This window comes from Ictalurus furcatus, chromosome 11 (genome assembly GCF_023375685.1).
Source record: "Ictalurus furcatus strain D&B chromosome 11, Billie_1.0, whole genome shotgun sequence".
Lineage (NCBI taxonomy): Eukaryota > Metazoa > Chordata > Actinopteri > Siluriformes > Ictaluridae > Ictalurus > Ictalurus furcatus.
In genome coordinates, this window is record NC_071265.1 from 11,830,325 (window position 1) to 11,851,847 (window position 21,523).

Sequence of the window (21,523 nt, forward strand, 5' to 3'; positions counted from 1 at the left end):
GCAACCATCTTATATAACTGTGTTATATCTCTCCACCACAAATGTTACCACACACCAGACACTGGGGAGTTTTCACATGCATATGTATAGAACAGGACTATTATATTGTACTATATATTATATTGTATTGTAATATTATATTATATTGAATTAGTACATAGGCTTCAAGCCATCCAACTAAAAGGAATCAAGCCAAAGATAAAATAATAGAATTAACAGTTTTGTTTTAATGCAGAATTAATACACTACAGATGTTGGCCAAGAGTATCTTTTGGGAATTTAAAGTTTAAAATTGTCAAGACAGCCAAGAGAGATTTTAAACTTTTATGTTTAATGACAAAGTATAGACATGACTATGGGGTAAAAAAAAAAAAAAAAAAAAAAATTAAAAGTGTGGTTTGGGAGGAGAGAGCAGATAAAGCAAGACACGAGAGGAGATAGGAATGAGGGGAGCGAGGGTCTGGGCTGTGAGAAGCATTTGATGTGGCCTGCCTCTTTTCTCTTTGTGCTGTAAAAAACAGTTCTTGGAATCGGGTGTTGTTTCTGCTTCTCAAAGCCTCACAGCTGAGCCAGAGTCATGCTATCAGGAACAAACAGATATCTGCTCATGCACACAGAGACACATGCTGCTGCAGAGATGAGCATGGGCAAGTTTTCAGAGGTAACCTTGGTCTGGAATAGGAGACTTTGAGTCTGGTAAGACAAAAATATTGCTATTATTAGTAATGCATTCTGTTTTTAGTAACATTTTTATTTTTATTATTTAGTTTTTTAAAACTTTCTCTATTTCTATTCCAAGTATCAAAAACTTGTTCCCAGTCCTTAGAGAGTGACTAGTTAATGTCTGAATAGCCAGTGCAAAGAAACATAAATGTGCATTTAAGTCCATGTCTTTTACTACTTCTTGTATTAGTATGTTGTAAGAGTTAAATTTTTTTTGTCCATGCCCCAATGCTCCTAAGTTTTGCCAAATAAGCACAAATTATGTCTTTTTTGCATTAATTTTTCCTTCATGCCTGAAAGTTAGAATGCAGTGGTATTCATTGAATCTAACACCTTAAATTATTAATCTTGGCTGTAAGATCATTGATACACTCCATTTGGCACATACACATGGAAAGTCATAAAGTACTAAATTTTGGGAGAGGGAGTACAGGAAGAGCTTTTTAAATGCAAGTGCAGGTGTGGAACATTCCATTTTTTTTTTCTTGCTTGCATTTTACCAGAATAGAATCACTGAAAGAAACTGTTGATGTCTACAATAGTTTACACTGTCCAGATGAGTTATGACAACTAATGGCACTTTTGGTCATGCTCTAAACCAGTCTTTATAAATTTCACATAATCCGAGAATTTTCACATTTATTAAGTTTGCACTCATTCACTGCCCTAATGGAGAAAGCCTGCTCACCTCATGTTTCTGCATACTGTTCTACCCATCTTAGATTAGAAGAAATTAGAAGAATCCAGAATACTGCTGTGTAGAAACAGAAGTTTTTAAGTCTTCCCTGTCTAAATTACACTCACTATGCTCCCAATTGAATAAAAAGAAACATATATTGGCATCATTTGGGGAATGTTATTTGGAGTAAGTAGGCTCATAATTGGCACACATCTTGTTGCAGAAAGATTTGTAGACAGTCTGAACTTTTTCATGCCTAGTCAAGTATTTACATTGTTATTTGACCCATGTATGCACTAACATGGGTCAAAGTTGGGTTTCCCTACACTTCACTGTATCCACACCTTTAAGGGGTTAACATAATATGCTCAGAGCTCATAATCACTTTGAATCTAAATCTTTTCATTGGTCACAAAGAGAAACAAAAAGTATGAGACCACATAAGAGATATAGACCATATAAGAGAAAATATGAGACCATCTTTATTTTTATAAATCTAGAACAGTTGCTACTTTTGCACCACCATAGCTGTTGACATGTGGTTACCTTTCAATCTCTGGTTGATGGTGATGTTACTCTGTGTATTCTAGGCATTCTAATGGGTCAGTTAACTTAATGGATGGATTAATAATATATCCTTTATTAAATGAAACCAAAGAAAACATCACTGTAATCAATTCATGTTTTCATACATTAATTCTCCACAAAAAGGTTGTTTTTTTCACATGGAGGACATCAGAGCAGACAGTATCTAAATCACACATATTGCTTGTCTCAAGGACCAAATTTCTTATGGATAAAATTATGAACAACACTTTCTTAAAGTGAACCACATTTGCTTGTATTTCTTCATTTGTAAGTTGCTTTGGATAAAAGAGTCTACTAAATGAATAAATGTAAATGTAACCAGAAGTGTAGTAGATGAGTGCTTGGTCATCCTTCAAACCATGGGCACATTTTCTTTACAGAAGAATGCATCAAATTAACAACAACAACAACAACAAAATAGCATTATTTTATTAATTTGCAAATTTAAGTATGATAAAATAGTCTACATACCACCTACACCTTACAGTTTCATGACCTCGATTTAGAATGTCCCAGCTACATTCAACTGTATGCACAGTTAACTGTCAGAGCATATGATATAAAATGAGATTTAAAAAAAACGCAAAATAATAGAATGTGCTGGATCAAGTGATATTTTAGAATCTGTCAAACAATGAGGGTGGAAGCCATATTATGAAAGTAAACCAAATTTGCAGTGATTCATGCTATAATTACAACCACGACTATTCATGCAGCAATATATTGGCAATGTACTAGACTCCTATTACAACCCCAATTCTGACAAAGTTGGGACAGTATGAAAAATGCTAATAAAAACAAAGAGGAGTGATACAGTAAAATGTATCAGTAAATGTACTTTGACTTGTATTTAAACAAAAAAAATGTATAAAGCAAGTACATAGTTTTTTGATGCATGTAACACATTCCAAAAAAAGCTGGGATTGGGGCAATTTAGGACTAATCGTGATATGACAAGTTGCAATAAGAAGGTGAAGGTGAAACAGGTGTGATAATCGTTTAATCATAATATATAAGGAGCCTCCAAAAAAGGCCTAGTGCAAGAATGGGTCAAGGCTTGCCAATCTGCCAACAGATGAGTCAGCAAATAATCCAACACTTTGTGAACAACGTTCCCCAAACTCAAATCGGTAGGATTTTGGGAATTTCACCTACTACAGTGCACAATATAATTAAAAGATTCAAGGAATCTGGTCAAATCTTGGAGCTTGGTGAAAACCACTTCTGAATGCATGTGATCTCCGATCCCTCAGACGTCACTGTCTTAAAAACCATCAGGAGTATGTAATGGATATCCTGACATGGGCTCGGGAATACTTTAGTAAACCTTTGTCAGTCAACACCATTCTCTGCTGCATCCAAAGATACAAGTTAAGGCTTTACTATGCAAAGCAGAAGCCGTATACCAACACTGTCCAGATCACATTTTTTACCCATTCTGATGATTGTAGGAACCAAGAATTATTTCATGTACAACAAGGATTTCTATATACAGAAGGAGGGTACAGCAATGGGAGTGTCATTTGCTCCTGACTATGCATGTTGTTTTATGTCATTTTTGGAACAGGAAATCTTCAACAACAATCCTTTTTCTTCTTACCTTACCTCTTTCTATAAATGATACATAGATGACATTTCTTTGATTTGGATTGGACAGGACAGTGTTTTGGATGACTTTTAAGCTACTTAAATGACCTTGTCCCAGTGATTAAGTTTAATATGGAAATAAGCTCGGACAAGATCAGCTTTTTGGATACTTACGTTTGTGTTAATGACAATCGTAACAGCATTCTTCATGCCAAAGATTTGCATCATATTCCTCTAAGGAAAGGTCTCCCCTATAGCCAATTGCTCCAGATCAAAAGAATATGGACAAATAATGATGATTTTGAGTAGGAAATTGGCAAGATGTACATTAAATTCCTTCATAGAGGATATCCTGAACAGTGGCTAAGGAAAGCAATTGAAAAAGTAAGGTCTACACCAGTGGGGTCACAATCTAAGACATCCAAAAGATCTTATATGTGTTGCACCACTTATACTGTGCATATTAAGTCGGTCATAAACAAACATTGGAATGTTCTCAGAGCAGATGACATTGGAAAGAACATCTTTAAAGAGCCTCTTTCATTCCCCTGTGTCCAGACATTTTGTAGATGCTGGCCATAACCTGAGTGAGATGAAATTTTGTGGTATTCAGAGGTTGACCTGTCCAAGAAGAGCTGGTGATTTGAACAAAAGGCTTTTACAATGTGAAGCCAAATGGATTTATTATATGGACTGTAGATCCTAAGGGATTAAATGAAGATTTTGTCATGCTTTCTTTGGATATGTTACTCCATATCTAGACCTTTGTATATTTCCTCACACATTAATTGGTAAATATGTTTTTATATGTGGACACTGTTAATTCTTTTATTTTTAAAAGAAATTTTAATATTTTTAATTTTAATAATCCCAAAGAGATCCATGCCATTTCTGTTAAAGGGGATCTTGTTAAGAGGGAGACGGCACAATGGCACAGATGGCCAGAGGATTCACCAGCTGACCACTGAGGAACATCATCATGAGTGCCTGGCCAGTAAAAAACAAGTCAACTGCAACTTTTCGGTACCAACAACTTAGATTCTCCAGTTTGACTGGCTCACTTGGTATAACCAAAAACAAACAAACAAAAAAAACAAAACAAACAAGAGTAGAGAGAATAACCTCTTCAGTAACAGCCAGTAATCACTTTATCCTGAGCATTATTTCATGGAATCTATTAGGAGACAAGGCTTTTATGCTGCTATGGGACACTTCTTACCACTAATGTTGCTGTTAAACTTTTTTAAGTTTTCTACACAAATTTAATGATAGTGTAGAGTCTACAGTTAAAGATATTTGTTGTACTTTTCCCCCGATAAAATCCTGAGTATTTCATGTCCTGCAAATATATTGTTCTGTCTATTTATATCTTGCACATGTCTAACACTGTCAAGTAGTTGCACATTAAGTAGTCTTGTGTAACATGCTACTGTATTGTGTGTTGAACCACTGTCCAGAAGAAAAGGCATTTAATTCCATTTTGTTTTAAGGAGCAAGGACAATAAAACCCACTTCATTTGACTGAACAGGGTTTTGGTGGAGCATGTCTTAAAAACACTGGTGCCTGCCAGAAATACACCCTGTGTGAGACAACAGTCTATTGCAGATATACAGATACTAAATATCATAAATATTAGTCTAGTGAATAAAACCCCCAAAAAACAGAGGAGGGCCAACCCAGTTTTAAATTTTAATGATGGAATGATCTCAGTAAAATACTAGAAACTTAAAAATATCCTAATGTCAAGTACCTATCAGGGACCCACCTATTGCCTCTGTACCAGATTCTGTCCATCTCAGAAACGAACCATGAAAGTGTTGACCTGTTTGTGGACACGTTCAGGAAAAAAATGTGCTGATTGTGCTGCAAAACGTCCAATAAAGATAAAATGACATTTAGGAAGCTATAGAAGTTGTTTGTCTTCATCTTTGGTACCTTGAATTTGTTTAGCAATGTGCTTAGAGCATTATCACGTGGGAACTTCATAAGTCAGTCTTGCTATCTGGTTCTGGAACATGCTGTAATATTATTTTGCTATTATAAAACCATCTTAGATGACTGCTCAAAAGAAAGTTGTGTGTGAAAGCACATATGAATGAGATGGATGTGTTCTCTCCTCCCTCCTAACAACTCTCTTAATGTCTTTTAAAACATAACAGCTTCAGCTTTTTAAATTTACTCTTAGATTTAGTGCTTGTTTATGATTGTGTAATGTTTAGTGAAGCTTCTGAAGCATCAGGATTGATTTTTGGATATACCTGCTGTGTAACATACTTTTTTAAGTATTAAGTATTTAAGTTTTTAAGTAAATGCTGTAAATCTTAAGTTATATGAGTGATGCCTATCAGGGATGTGAAATGTTTGTGTAATTCTACTTTGTTACTAAGTATGTAATCATACAGTGTATCATATCTTTCAATATGAAGCTCTGGATTCATTACATCTGCATATCTAACGATACAGTACATTCAAGTGACTCCATAATAAAGTAGGCAAAAGTAGGCTTCCCCAAACTGTTGCTACAAAGTTTGAAACACAAAATTGTCAAGAATGTCTTTGTATGTTCTAGCAATGAGAATTCACTTTTACTGGAACTAAGGGCCCCAAACTTCTTCCATCAGGACAGTGCCCCTGTGCGCAAAGCTAGGTTCATAAAGAAAATCGAGTGTACACACAAAATCGAGTGTAAATCCTTCCCAGAAGAGTAGAGGTTATTATAACAGCAAAGGGGGACTAAATTTATAATGGGATGCTCAATAAGCACATATGGGTATGATTGGACAGATGCCCATGTAATTTTGGCAGAGATGGAAACTCGAGTCTGCGAGTTAAGTCGCAAAAAAAAAAAAAAAGATTTGCGACTTGACTTGGACTCATGAACAACTGACTTGAGACTTGAGTCATTTTGGTTTGGCATTCCTGATTACATTCTCTCTTTACTACCCCAAATGACAGCATCAAACACCACATTCCTCATTCATTCATACCCTATCAGTATGTCCTGCATCCCGCAACTTGAGATGATGTCCCGCATTTTGATTGAAAATGAAAAGTTTTAACAGACTAAGTGTGGAAGCAGGGGTGCGCTCCAGTGCAATGGAGCGCCATTTGTGAATGGAGGGTGGAGCCAGAGAAGGTGAGTGGTAAGGATTATACACCTGCGGGGAATTACAGTAGGCCTACTGAATGTTCTGTGTTGCAGTGAGCCGAGGCGAGAATAAAAACGGGAGAGACAGGTGCCTCGAAAGACAGAGAGAGACGCGTGTGCATGCGCATGTGTCTATAAAATAAAACCGCTGAAAAGCAAAAGTAAAAGGTAAAGAATACAGTGCCTTTTGAGTTGTCATCCAATGGCTGTGAAAAAAGTATTGAAGCCATATAAATCCTTTTTGTCCCACTTAATTTTGTCATGCTGTAATGTTTCTCTTTGTTGTATTGTTTGATACAAAAGACATAAATATAAATAAATATAAATGGGCTGAGTGTACATGTTTCTTATGGTAGGCCTTTTGGTGACAGAAATTTGTCCCTCATTGTCCCACACAAACTTACTACATGCCCCACATTTGGTCCATTTCCATCTGGTCACCCTACTCCAAAGGGCACTTTGAAGGGAGAGTAATCAAACTAGTCATGCTGTAAAATTGCTTCAAACTGAATTTCCAATAAAAATGACTTAAAATTGAGTTCAGAGTGACCATTATTTTTGAGCGCCACACCTTTTAGCCTTCCAAAGCTCACATATTGGATGGTAAAGTGAAAGAACTATTGCTAAAAATAGAACAAAGACTTGAGATTTGACTTGGACTTGGACTTCAGGGACTTATGAACATATCTGACTTTTGGCAATACAGTGTACTTCATAAAAAAAATATTTTGGTCATCTCACAGGTTTTGACATATGCCTTACAGAATTTCTCCAGTATATCTTAGGCTCCATCAAAACTTATGAATATGTTATGAAGGCTCAGAATAGGTAACCTTCAGATAAATTGTTACAAACTCTTTTTATGATTCTGTAAAAAAAAAAAAAAAAAAAAAAAAACATGAAAAAATAAAGAATCCGAGAATGAAAGAAGGTTATGTAGAACTATTTTAGCAAGTTAAAGAACCTGTAAAAGAACCAATTAACAAAAAATCATGACACTGAGGGATTCTCTAAGGTCTAAATTATAAACATCTAGGTAACACCATATCTTGTCATCAACATCAAATCAGTCTTATGCAAAATTCACAAGAATTATAAAAAGTGAAAGCGGTTTTGTTGGAATTAGTACAAAGGAAGGTTTTTTTTTTTGATAGTAAAATGACAGTCTTCTCTAGTAATGAACAAATGAACATTGTCCAAAAGTGCATTGTGTTACACACAGTTACAGAAATTTACTGTAATTGTACTCAGTTTTTACGGGTAGAATTTCATGAAGTATCGACAATTAGAAACTTCAGTTGTAAAAAGAATAAAATGCAAAAGTTGTATGTAAACAAAGTGTGATGAAAGTGATTTGTCCTGTGTGTTTGTACAGTATATGTGTGTGTCTGCATTGCAGGTGTTCATGGGATGTCTGTAAAGCTGCAATTTGATTGTCCAGCAGAAGGTGGCATGATGCAGAGGAGTTGCTCCTTCACTGGAGTCAACACACTGACTGGCAGACAAAGGTAAGTTTTGTGTGTTTATACACTCTAAAAGGTTCCTAGCAGGCTGTGTGTGTATTGAAATGATTGAGTGTGTATGTGTGTGAGTGAAGACAGGGGATGTTTTAGGAAACACTTGCACCTTTCCAAACGATTCCATATAGAACAAAAATAAACTCACCGTCATATCACATAACATCTGAGAAGGTACTTTTAGAACAGAAGATTTTGAGAAGATACTAAAGTTAAGTTAATTCATTAGAGCCAGACTGAGAATTCACTGTAACAGTAATGGCTATACAGTACATTCCTACTGTCAGAATTAGGGGTTACAAATGTAACAGATTGATATTGTATCATGTGTGCAAACATTACAGACGTGCAAATGGAAAGAACCAGGTGTTGGCAGAAGCCTCTGAAGAGCAATTATAAGTTGAGCTCTTTAATGGGAAAATGGTACATGGTCTGCACTTATATAGAGCCTTTTAACCTACAAAGTTCTACAAAGCTGAATGTTTCTCATTCACCCATTCACACACACTCACATACCAATGGCAGAAGAGATACCATGCAAGGTGCTAGCCTGCCATAGGGAGAAACTTGGGGTTCAGTGGCTTGCCCAAAGACACTTCAGCATTGAACCGCCAACCCTGTGATTAGTGAATAACCTGCTCTACCACCTGAGCCGCAGCCACCCCATAAGGATAGAAACTTTTTCTGAAGCAGGTTTTTTTTATTCATCTCATGTCTGTATCTTTTGCCAGATGGAATGGTTAGAAATATGAAGTATGCTGGGTGGGAGGGGTCATTTTAAAAGCAATTTTTTTTTTAGATTTGATGTACAAAGATTGCACAAATGGGAGATCATGTCCAATTATTTTTAAGGCTATGTGCACAATCTGTTCAAGTTTCCTCTTGGTATGATAGTATTTCCATGAAATAGTGACTGCAACATGGTATAAATGTTAACCAGAAGTCACTTTCAAGCCACTTCTAAGCTGCTGCTCTGCACTGTTAAAATCCTGATTTTATAACCATGACATCATCTGACAAAATCACCATACACAAAAGTTAAAGACAACAGGTGTGCTGTGATTTCAGCTATATTTACGCGTAAAATGAACACTCAGAGAGAAAGTTAGAAGTGAATGAATGTGCTGCTCCTCTCTGCCACTCACTGAACAGAGTAGGCGCAGAGAGAGATGTACTTGCAGCAGGACAGCAGGACCTTGTGCTCGCGGAGCAGTACTGGTCACGCTCTTCTACAGAACGTAGCTAAGGTTTGTCCAAAAAATCACTAGATTTGTCACTAGGTGATTTTTTGAGGGAAAAAAAAGTCAATAAAAGGGGTCTGAAAAGTGGACCGGAGCTGTCTCTGTCAAAATGAGTGAGTGAATAGTGGGAGGAAGTAGAGGGGCTGCAGCAAGGGGTCATATTTTGAGTGAAAGGATCTATCAAAAAGAAACACTTTAAAGTTTATAGTGATTTTTATGATAGATAGATATTTATGGACTTTTTATAATTCAAGCACTTTTTAAGCACCACTAGATAAAAAAGGGCCATTTTCAAGGTTTTCCAGTACATACATTTCAAAAAGACAAATTCAAGCACTTCAACCACCTTACATGAACCTTTCAGGATGCTTTGTATGATTGTTGGGTGTAAAAAGAGGCAGCTATCTTTTCCCTTTTTAAATCTTCATATATACTGTGGTACTTGAAAGTTTGTGAACGCTTTAGAATTTTCTATATTTCTGCATAAATATGATCTAAAACATCATCAGATTTTCATCAGAAGTCCTAGAAAATAGACAATGAGAACCAAATTAAACAAATGAGAAAAAATAATCATTGGTCATTTATTTATTGAGGAAAATGATCCAATATTACATATCTGTGAGTGGCAAAATTATGTGAACCTTTCAGTATCTGGTGTGACCCCTTTGTGCAGCAATAACTGCAACAAAATGTTTCCAGTAACTATTGTTGATCCTGCACATTGGCTTGGAGGAATTTAGCCCATTCCTCAGTATAGACCAGCATCAACTCTAGGATGTGGGTGGGTTTCCTCAATGAACTGCTTGCTTCAGGTCTTTCCACAACATTTCTATTGGATTAAGGTCAGGACTACATCTGTTTTTGTTACCTCTGTTTCCTGCTTATTGGTGTCTGCTCCAGAGTTATCTACTTTTGACATAGTGTTAATTTGAATCTTCAAATAAACCAAAAGCGGATTTCTTAGGTTTTGGAGTACTTCTCTCTTTGACTCTGCTTTCTAATCCACTGCATTTTGGATATTCTCACCAGCCAAATGTGAGCCCTCACAGCTTCAGTCCCCCCAACAGTGGTGTGGCTTCTGGTAAGTCACTACTTTCTTGCTTAGTGGCCGTGCCACCAGGATCAGTTTTGGTGAGGTAGTTGCAACTGCCTCTCTGTACTAGACACTGGTTTAATGCTGTGGGCCGACTCGTTATCTCTGTCAGATTTTGATGGGTTGCCATAAAACAAAAAGCATAAAACAGACAACCTCTTAAGCCAAATTCCTGTCCGGGGTCGAACAGACGACCTCTCAAGCCAAGTTCCTGTCCGAAGTCGAAGAGGCGGCCTCCAAAGCCAAGTTCCTGTCCGAGGTCGAAGAGATGACCTCTCAAACCAAGTTCCTGTCCGAAGTCGAAGAGACGACCTCTCAAGCCAAGTTTCTGTCCTAGGTCGAAGAGACGGCCTCCCATGTCAAGTTTCTGTACAGGGTCGAAGAGACGGCCTCCCTAGACAAGTTTCTGTCTGAAGTCGAAGAGACGGCCTCCCAAGCCAAGTTTCTGTCCGAGGTCGAAAAGACGGCCTCTCACGCCAAGTTCCTGTCCAAGGTCGAAGAGACAACCTCCCAAGACACGTTCCTGTCTGAGGTCAACGAGGCGAGCTCCCATGGCAAGTTCCTATCTGAGGTCGATGAGGCAACCTCCCACACCAAGTTCCAGCTAAAGGTCAACAAGGTGACCTCCCACTCCAAGTACCAGTCTGAGATCGACGAGGTGACCTTTTATGCCAAGTTCCAGTCTGAAACTGATGTCACAACCAACCAAGTTATGCTCACGCCCGATCCTGTTGATGCGACTAACCAAGTTCTCCTCATGCCTGAAGCCGACGTCACGACCAACCAAGTTATGCTCACACCAGAGTCTGTTGACACGACCAACCAAGTCTTCATGCCTGAAACCGACATCATGACCAACCAGATTCTGCTCTCGGCCGAAGCCGACGTCCCGACCAGCCAGGTTCTGCTCACGCCTGAAGCCGACATCACCGACCAAGTTCTGCTCATGCCCGAGTCTGCTAACATGAATAACGAAGTTATTCTCACGTCCAAGTCTGTTGACTCAGACACCCAAGTCCAGCCTGCAGAGTCGAAGGAGGACGACGCTCCACTTTCCAGCTCCGCTGAGGACGTCGCTCAGCATCCCTGCTTAGCTGAGGATGCTGCTTAGTCTCCTGGTTCATGTGAAGACATTTTGCCCAGAAGGCCAGGACTGCTGGGGGAGGGAGTGTATTTTGCCGCTTCGGGAGAAGCACCCTTGGAGGGGGGAGTTCTGCCATATCACAGCAAACCAGTGACTACATTTCCCATCCTGCACTGCAGCCTACAAACATGACCGCCATGGACTGCAATTCCCAGAACACTCATTCATTCTAATCACGCACACCTGCATCCAATCTCACACACCTGCATCCAATCTCACACACAATCACACCACAGTTTAAAAGGACTTTCTAGGCATGCACTCTTTGTGAAGTATTAGTGTTATTACAGTACCAAGTGTTTATACCCTGTTCCTCGGTTTGTTTCATGTTCCTTGATCTTGTTCTTGTTTCTCGTTTTGATTCTTGCCTTGCAAGAATAGTTTATGCCTGTTTGTAGGTCGCCTGACCCTTTGCCTGTTTTTTTGATCACGCTATTGTCTCATGATTTGGATTTGTCTGCCTGCCTTTCTTTAATAAAAGTCTTTAACTGCACTTGCATCCTAACCTTTATTACAAGGATTACGTGATAATGTTCAATACTTTTTTCCTGCGTCATTCCATTTTACTACTCATAACTTATTTATGCACTTTAATCTTGTGAATTCTTTATATTTCCCGATTTCTTGAGTTAATACGAAAGTCTGATGAAAATGTCATGTGAATAGCTTCACTGGAAATATGTTTACTGAAAAAAATGTTGACGCATCCAATACTTATTTCCCCCACTGTATATGTTATTGCAAATGCAACTCCATTAACGCACTCTCTTTTTCCAATGTACTTGATGCCTCTTCTCTTCTTGATTCTTCCTACTCATGTAATGAACTGGTGTCCAACTACAATCTTCTCATTTCTAAACATTTTTGTCCCCCAAGTTATTAGATCTGTCCCTTCTTCCCATGCCTCTCCATGGTAAACCTCTGAACTTAGAGCCATGAACAGTGTCTGCTGGATGGCATCTTGAGTGGCTTCACAAGAAAACCAGTCTCATTGTTCACTCGCTAGCATACACCGAACACATGAAACTGTACAGAGATGATCTTTACCCCACCAAATCAGCCTGCTTGTCTTCTATCATTAATGCAGGCAGTAGTAAACCAAACTGCTGCTTCAAAATTTTAAATAAAATACTTCGGCCACCCTCCTCCACTCACACTGGCTCGGTAACATTTTGCAATGATTTTCTTAACATCTTCCAGAATAAAATCTATAACATTTATGAACAAATGTCCCCTCACCCTTCAACTGAGAGTAAACTTATCTGCTCCTCTCTCCCTCAGCTTAGTCCTTTTTGTTGCTTCAACCCAATTGATCCATCAGACATAAGAGATCTTTTCACTAAATCCAGCACCTCCACTTGCTCGCTCGACCCCACTTCTACTCCACTTCTGAAATCATGTTTATTCACTCTCTCAGCTTCAATTTCTAATATCATAAACACTTCTCTGGTCACAGGTTCTGTTCCTATCTCCCTTAAAACTACCACAGTTACTCCCATTCTCAAAAACCCCTCTTTGAACCCAGAGATCCTTAGCAACTATAGACCCATTTCCAAACTTCCATTTTTATCTAAGCTCCTGGAGAAAGTTGTTGCATCACAACTTCAGTCTTATCTATCAAGAAATAGTCTATATGAACCTTTCCAATCTGGCTTTCGCTCTCTACAAAGTACAGAATCTGTCCTCCTCAGGGTAGTTAATGACCGTCTTCGTTCAGATGACTCTGGTTCCATTAGCATTCTTGTCTTGATCTTACTGCCACTTTTGATAATGTTGATCACACCATACTGCTCTTCCATCTTTGGTCTCAATTAGGTACTTGTGATACAGCTTCGGCCTGGTTTACATCATATCTCACAAATCGACATTTCATTTCATCTTTATTGGCAAATTCAAATCTCCCACTGTTACTGTCTCTCAGGGAGTTCCACAAGGTTCCATTCTAGACCCACTCTTATTAATTCTCTATATGCTTCCACTCAGCTCCATTATTCATCACCACAGCCTACAATTTCATATTTATGCAGATGACACCCAGATCTATCTCAGCTCCAAACCCTCTACTTCACTTCCCCCCTCTTCCCTAATAAACTGCCTTAGCGATATTAAACACTTGATGTCAGCTAACTTTTTAAAACGAAACAGTACAAAGACTGAAATCCTCATCTCTGGAACAAAGGTTGCTCTAATTAAGGTTAATGACCTCTGTCTGACCATTGATGGCACTGACATATTTCCATCTGACACTGATGAAACCTTGGCATTATCATGGATTCATCACTGAACTTAGTTCCCATACTTCATCTGTAACCAAAACTGCCTTCTTTCACCTCTGTAATATTGCTTGCCTCCGTTCTTCCCCTAGCTTTTTTGCTGCTGAAACCCTGGTGCATGCTTTCATTACCTCATGTTTAGATTACTGAAATTCTCTGTACATTAGTCTTTCATCACATTCTCTAAATAAGCTACAGTACATGCAAAACGCAGTAGCCCGGTTACTGACTCACACTAACTAATCTGCCCACATAACCCCAGTTCTGTATCATTTGCACTGGCTTCCCGCATTCCAGTTTAAACTCCTAATTTTAACATATAAAGCACTGCATGGTCTTGCTCCTGTCTATCTTTCTGAACTTCTCCATCCCTACCTCCCGTGTCGCTCTCTCCATTCCTCTGATATTGGTCTTCTCTCCATTCTTCGCACCTCCATGTCTTCTATGGGTGACCGTTCTTTAAGTGCTACTGCTCCCAAGCTCTGGAACGCCTTGCCTCAATACCTTAGTGGAACTCTTTCATTGTTTAAATCTAAACTTAAGACACACCTATTCCCACTACATTACCACACTGCAAGCTTTCAGTAGTTCCATGTTTTACTCTTTTGTTATATGTATATGTATGTATGTGTATGCATGTGTATATTTATATATGTATGTTATGTATGCACAGTACTGTGCAAATGTCTTGCACATGCAAAGAAATGCTGTAGAGCAAATATGCCTTCAAAAATAATTAAATTAAATGTTTCTCCATAATAATAAAACAATACTATAAAGAGCAGTGAACAGTAATAAATTAAACAAAGGCAATATTTGATGTGACGACCCTTTGATTAAAAAAAATAGTCTCAGATAGAATTAGTGCAGATTTATAAGGAATGAGCCACAAGTTTTACTGAGCATCTTGCAGAACCAGCCATGCTTCTTCTGGAGACTATGACTGTCACACTTGCTTCTTAATTTTGCAGCAAATTCCAGCAGCTATCATTATGTTTTTTTTGTCTCTTAACACTTAATATGCTGTTCTCCTTACTGACATCAAATGTTTTTCTGTAACATTTAATTTTGTGCTGGAAAACTAATGTTTGATATCTAAAATGTTTTTGTACTGACTCAATAATGTAGAACTCAGAAAATAAAAATCTATAACAAAGTTTGTACAAAAAAATAATAGCATGCCTAAGACTTTTGCACATTACTGTATGTTTGTATGTGTACTGTATGTGTATATACATGTACTCACATGTAGGTGTATATGTGTATGTGTGTACATACTGTGTAAAGTGACCTTGGGTTTGAAAAAGGCGCTATATAAAATAATTACTTATTATTTTATTGTATTATCCTGGGTTTCTTTGTGACCTTTCCTTTGTGTCTTGCTTGTGGAGTGATCTTGTTTGGTCAACCACTCCTGGGGAGGGTAACAATGGTCTTGAATTTCCTCAATTTGTCTGTCTGACTGTGGACTGATGGAGTCCAAACTCTTTAGAGATGGTTTTGTATTTTTTTTCCAGCCTGATTAACATCAACAACTCTTTTTGTGAGGTCCTCAGAAATCTCCTTTGTTCATGCCATGATGCACGTACACAAATATGTATTGTGAAGATCAGACTTTGATACATCCCTGTTCTTTAAATAAAATGGGGTGCTCACTCACAACTGATTGTCATCCTGTTTATTGATAACACCTGACTCTAATTTCACCTTCAAATTAACTGCTAATCTTAGAGGTTCACATTCTTTTGCAACTCACAAATATGTAATATTGTATAATTTTCCTCAATAAATAAATGTTGATATAATAATACCTTTGTCTCATTTGTTTAATTGGGTTCTCTTTATATACTTTTAGGACTTGAGTGACAATCTGATGATTTTTTAGGTGATATTTATGCAGAAATTCTAAAGGGTTCACAACTTTCAAGCACCACTGTACATATACATCTGAGGAAGTCGAGTTTCTGTTGAGCATTCTTGATGCTGTTGGTGGTGTTCAGGTCCCACTTAAACAAGTTGATGATGTGTGCCTAGGAATTTAAATGAGTACAGTATGTGCCTGTGTTATGATTTCCCATTAACATATCCCTGTATTTCTCACGTTTTTCATTTCAGCTAATTATTTAATTGATGTCAAGTAATGAAGTTACCAGCAATATGCAAAATATTTTTTATATATTTTACCAGACTCGCTTCCAAGCCCTAAATTCGGACATATTTAAATATAAAATCTGTCTTTAAACACTGTATAAGACATTAAACTAAATATATGAACAGAGTACATACAGACAGTAGATGGCACATAAATATTCTATAGTGTTTTACTACAGAGATTTTTCATGTCTATGATTTGTGTTACAGTTAACAGATTAGAGCACTTAGTGAGGCTTTCTGACAGGGCATTCAAATCCAGACATTTTGTTGTAGGGGTCAGAGAAAAGTGAGTTACATTTTATTGCACATGGGCACATATTAAACTCTTCTCTTCTCTTCTCTTCTCTTCCCAAGGCTATCTTCTGCTCGTACTTCTCTGCGCACCAAAGGCCTTGCAGGAAAATCTACAAGAATCCCCACTTCTATTCAGGTGGTTGGCAGTATTTGGGGACCGCAGCCTGAGCAGGTGGACAGAGTTTTTCAAGCTTTACAGAAAGGACTCAAGTATGCATTAATTATTTAATTGTTATACACAGCTGGTGTGCTGACACTCTATTTAGAAACCTAATTAAGAACCCAATGAAACACAAAGGGAATGCATTTAAATAATTATTATGGGTTCTATTTAGAGGTTTACTAGCTGAAAGTAATAGCTGTAGGAAATTATATCAGCTTTCTGCTCATAGGGAGTATCTTGAAGGCCAAAAGATAGAGCTTGAATTCCTCTCATCTCAGCAGAGAAACACTATAAGAAATACAAGACTGGTAAGAATGACTCTTTTGCAGTTCCCCATTGTTTTCTTTTGTGATGGCCGTACAGTATTTCAGTATGGATTACGCAAAAATGTGAACAGTACCTGTTTGACTAAAAATGCAATTTGACTGTAATTGACCATGTTGTGTCTAATGATTATGGCATGCCACCAAGACTGTACAGACAAATCTAGTTCTAGGCCAGCATTAGCAAAATGATGCAAAATGTAAATGATTTAAAGTATTTTCCATTTTATCTTTTAGGCTTTTTTCTATGACTTAGAGAAGGTGAGTTTTTCTTTGGTTCTGCTACATGAACACATTTATTTTCCCCCCTTCTTTTTTTTTTTTTTACCATATCTTTTGTCTCAGTTTGAAGTTGTCAAAGTTGTCAAATCCAATGAATATATGTCTTTTCCCCAACAACAGGAAATAAGAGCCTTGGAACGATACATACGGCGACTGGAGTTCCAAATTAGTAAGGTAAGGCCAGAACTAAAACTTTTATTTTCATCCAGCTGTTAGTTAATTGTGACATGTCTGGTCAGATTTTTGCTAAAATGCATGCATTCTGATTAAGGTGAAGTTGTTCAACTGGGGTTTTACAAGACAGAAATATTTTGCGAGAGGAACCACTTTTAAAAGATAATTTGGCTCGGTTGAAATTTCAGGTGTAATATATCTTTGCATCTACACTAAAGGGAAAAAGCATCCAAGAAGTGATTTTAAAAATAAAAATGTTAATATTTAAGGCAATCAAGCTACCGTAGAAGGGACAAAATATAAAAAAGTAAAGAGATATAAGTAAGAAAAGCACACCCCACTAGTAAAACAAAATTATTACCTCTTAGCATGTCATACCAGCAACATACTTTTCATCTATCCTCATGGATGAAACCTCAAGCTTGTTAACTCTAAAAATTTCCAGGTCTGCAATGTGTGTGTGTTCATGTCTTATACAGGTAGAAGGGTTGTATGAGACATATTGTATCCAGTGGCGATTATGTCAAGGAGCTGTTAATATGAAGCAAGCATTTTCACTCTCTCCATCCACACGGGCATCACAAGAGAGTCTACTGCAGCTGAACCGCAATCACAGACACAGCTTGGAGGTACATGTGCAGACACACACACACACACACACACACAAACACACACACAGACACTAACATGTGCGATGCCTATAAAGTCATTCCCTGCCCTGCTACACACAGCGGCCACACTGACCTAGATGATTACGCAGCATACATCACTGGATTCATCAGTAAGTGTGTGGACGATGCTGCAATCTCTAGGACAATCACTAAACATCCACAGCATTGTATGGCTCCCTTTTTTAGAACGCCATTATTTTACATCCTTAATAGGGTCCTTGTTCAGTGAACAGGAAAGGCATTTGGAATACGGCCTGACTGTGTATTGCTGGGAGTGATTATGAATGGTTTCTGCTAGGGACCTTGTTTCTCATTTATAACTTTAGATATTGTCTCAGGCATAGTTTAAAGTGCCTTAGACAGAGCAGGGCTAAGTTTAGTATCACTATTAGCATTGTCATTACTTCACTGACATGACATTAGTCACATGACATTTGTCATGTGTTGTCTGACACATCTGAAGGCACATCTTTTTTTCTCTGGTTTCTTGGCGTGTCTTGGAATTAAAAAAAAAGTTTAAGGCCAAAAGGTCTCTAGTGGCATAATACTTTAATTACATTACAAACAGTGTGGAGTTGCATCTTAATGCAGGAAAAAATAAAGAATACACAGTCCCCTCTGAAAGTATTGGAAGCGCAAGTTTAAACATTTGGGTTTGACATCAAAAGCTGACAGATCAGACTTTCAGCTTTCATTTCCTCATATATACATCTAGATTTGTTAAACAACTTTGAACATGGCACCTTTTTTGGAACCCACCCATTTTTTCAAGTGATCAAAAATATTCAAACATGTGATGGATAGATGTTTCTTGCGGCCAATGTATGCCCTGTTAAATTGATTGCTTAAGGAATTAATAGCTCTGAGGGTGTTTTCAGACCTGTAGATCTGTGCTTTGTTCTGAAACAGGGACTTAAATTGGTACAATGTTGCATTTTCTCCTTAGCTCATTTCTAGGCAATATTTCAAAGTGTACTAAAATGTGTTTATGCAAGTCATATGTGAGTAAACTGTCCTCTCTTTGGACAGAGTGCACCTGTTTATGTTCCAGGGTTCCGCCCATAACAGTCATACATCAAGATTGAAAGACAGAAGCTCCAGGCTTATTGTGACTTTCTTTTTTTAGCTGTATTTGTTATAATTTATCTATCTTATATGTTCCACAGAGTGATTAAAGCCCATCTCCTTGAGATGCTTGTTAAACACCTTGTACAACCCCGGGCAAAAATTATGGAATCACCACACTTATAAGATCACCCAGCTTTTTTAGAAATAGAAAACTATTTTCAAGGCATATTGCCTTGAGTTTTCTATCCTGACATTTGCTGTCTTCCTTGGTCTAACTGTATGTTTTCCTTTCATAACCGTACCATTTTGTTTATACTTGCATCAAGTTTTAGACACAGCTGACTGGCAACAATCAACATCTTTTGCCACAGTTCGTGTTGGATTTCTTTCTAGTAGGAGTTTTATGATCCTTTCCATTGTTTCAATTGACAACGCTCTTGTGTGGGCCATGTTTTCATTCAAAAAGGTCTGTAAGCACTCTCTTTTAACTGCAGACTAATTTGTATTTTTAGACTTATGTTGGTATTTCTTTTAGAAATGCAAATTGCAAGGTGATTTTGTAATTGAGTGATTCCATAATTTTTTCCTTTATTTGATCTGTAAAAAAAAATATGCCATTAATTAAAACAATTTAATTTAATTTGTTTAAGGTATGTTTCACAAAGCCAGAATGTTCAGCTATTAAACCAAAAAAAGTTTGTGTCAAATCTGTGATTTTTATTTTTTTTTTAAATTTGCTACAAAGTAAAAAAAAAAAAAAAAAAAAAAAGAGTGAGCATCCTCTAAGTGTGGTGAGTCCATAATTTTTTGCCAGGGGTTGTAAACCTCTGTTTTTATGCGTTTTTGAAATTTGTTCAGAAATGTGCTCATCAGACCAAATTTCATAGCGGCATCTTAGCTCATCTTTGGTCCAAGTTAAACCGTGATTCATGTTGCGAGCCATTAGCAATACAAACACACTTTTTTTGTAACACAGTTCCCATTATGCATTGTTATACAGGTTGGTTGGTTGGTCTGTTGGGTTGTATTGCTTTCTCACCACAAGCAAACTGCTCCAGAATTTGTTTACAAGATTGCTTTGGTGCAGATCCAAGCACGATTGTTCATATATGTCTAAACTAACCAAACAAGGCAGAACATGCACCAGGTTCTGAAACAAACACTTCAAATGAGCCAGGTGTGAAAATGCCCTGAATGTCTACTCTTGTTTTGAGCCCTAGGTTTCGAATGCATTTGTTGTTAAAAAGGATAAACCAATGTAAAGACTAGAGAGCTGTCTATGGAAGAAAATCAAGCCATTTTGAAGCTGAGAAAAGAGGGAAAATCTATCAGAGCCATTGCACAAGCATTGGGCATAGCCAGTGCAACAATTTGGAATGTCCGCATAAATAAAGAAACCACTGGTGTACTGACAACCTGACATGGAACAGAATGAATGAATGAATTAATGCCTTTTATTGTCACTATACACATGTACAATGAAATTAAGAGCCACTCCTTTTTGTTCCATGCAAACATGTACATTCAATAAACAAGAAGAATAAACAGATAAATAAACAAGATAAATAAACCAGATATTGGGGTGGATGGGGGAGGTACTATGAAATGCACAGTTTTGAGACACTATATACATATGCTGTGAACTCAGTACATGTATGTGTTTATAATGGTAATAGCTTTCGGGAAGAAACTATTCTTAAATCTACTAGTCCTTGTTTTGATGCACCTGTAACGTCTCCCTGAGGGCAACAGATTGAACAGATCATAGCCAGGGTGAGAACTGTCCTTAATGATGGTTTTTCCTCTGCTGAGGCAACGGGAAGTGTAAATATCCATCAGGGAGGGGAGAGGGCAGCCAATGACCTTCTGTGCTGCTCTTACTACTCTCTGAAGCCTCTCCCTGTCTGCTGCGGTGCAGCTACCGTACCACACCGTGATACAGTATGTCAGCAGGCTCTCGACGGACGAGCGGTAGAAGATCAGCAGCAGATTGGAGTCCAGATTGTACTTCCTGAGAACCCTCAGGAAGTGTAGCCGCATTTGAGCCTTCTTGATAACCGCTGTGATGTTGTCCGTCCAGGAGATGTTTGCAGAGATAAGGACGCCAAGAAACCGGACGGTGTGGACCTTCTCCACACACTCACCATTAATGAAAAGGGGGGCCAGCTCAGTGTTGTGTTTTCTGAAGTCTACAATGAGTTCCTTGGTTTTCTTGTTGTTTAGAGTCAGATTGTTCTTCGAACACCAGGCTGCCAAGTTTAGGACCTCCTCTCTGTAGGCTGCCTCATCTCCTTTTGAGATGAGTCCGACCACTGTGGTGTCGTCAGCAAACTTGATGATAAGATTATTGTTGTGGACTGGTCTACAGTCGTATGTGTAGAGACAGTACAGGAGGGG

The 21,523-nt window shown here is 37.9% G+C and overlaps 1 protein-coding gene across 7 annotated transcripts in view; it reads left to right on the forward strand.

Annotated features, from left to right (window-relative positions):
• The first annotated feature begins 430 nt into the window (after positions 1–430).
• Positions 431–21,523, forward strand: part of ripor3 (RIPOR family member 3) — a 104,219-nt gene continuing 83,126 nt past the window's right edge. For 2 of the 7 annotated variants that reach the window (XR_008387133.1, XR_008387134.1), the window contains exons 1-7: positions 431–696; positions 4,478–8,234; positions 16,506–16,655; positions 16,838–16,916; positions 17,169–17,192; positions 17,334–17,387; positions 17,867–18,016. Coding sequence is in view for 5 of the 7 variants with exons in the window: in XM_053636833.1 (XP_053492808.1) it covers positions 8,137–8,234; positions 16,506–16,655; positions 16,838–16,916; positions 17,169–17,192; positions 17,334–17,387; positions 17,867–18,016 (555 nt within the window). In the remaining 2 variants the exon portion in view is untranslated. The remainder of the gene's footprint in view (positions 697–4,477; positions 8,235–16,505; positions 16,656–16,837; positions 16,917–17,168; positions 17,193–17,333; positions 17,388–17,866; positions 18,017–21,523) is intronic. The other 5 variants (XM_053636833.1, XM_053636832.1, XM_053636834.1 and 2 more) reach the window with 5 other exon arrangements.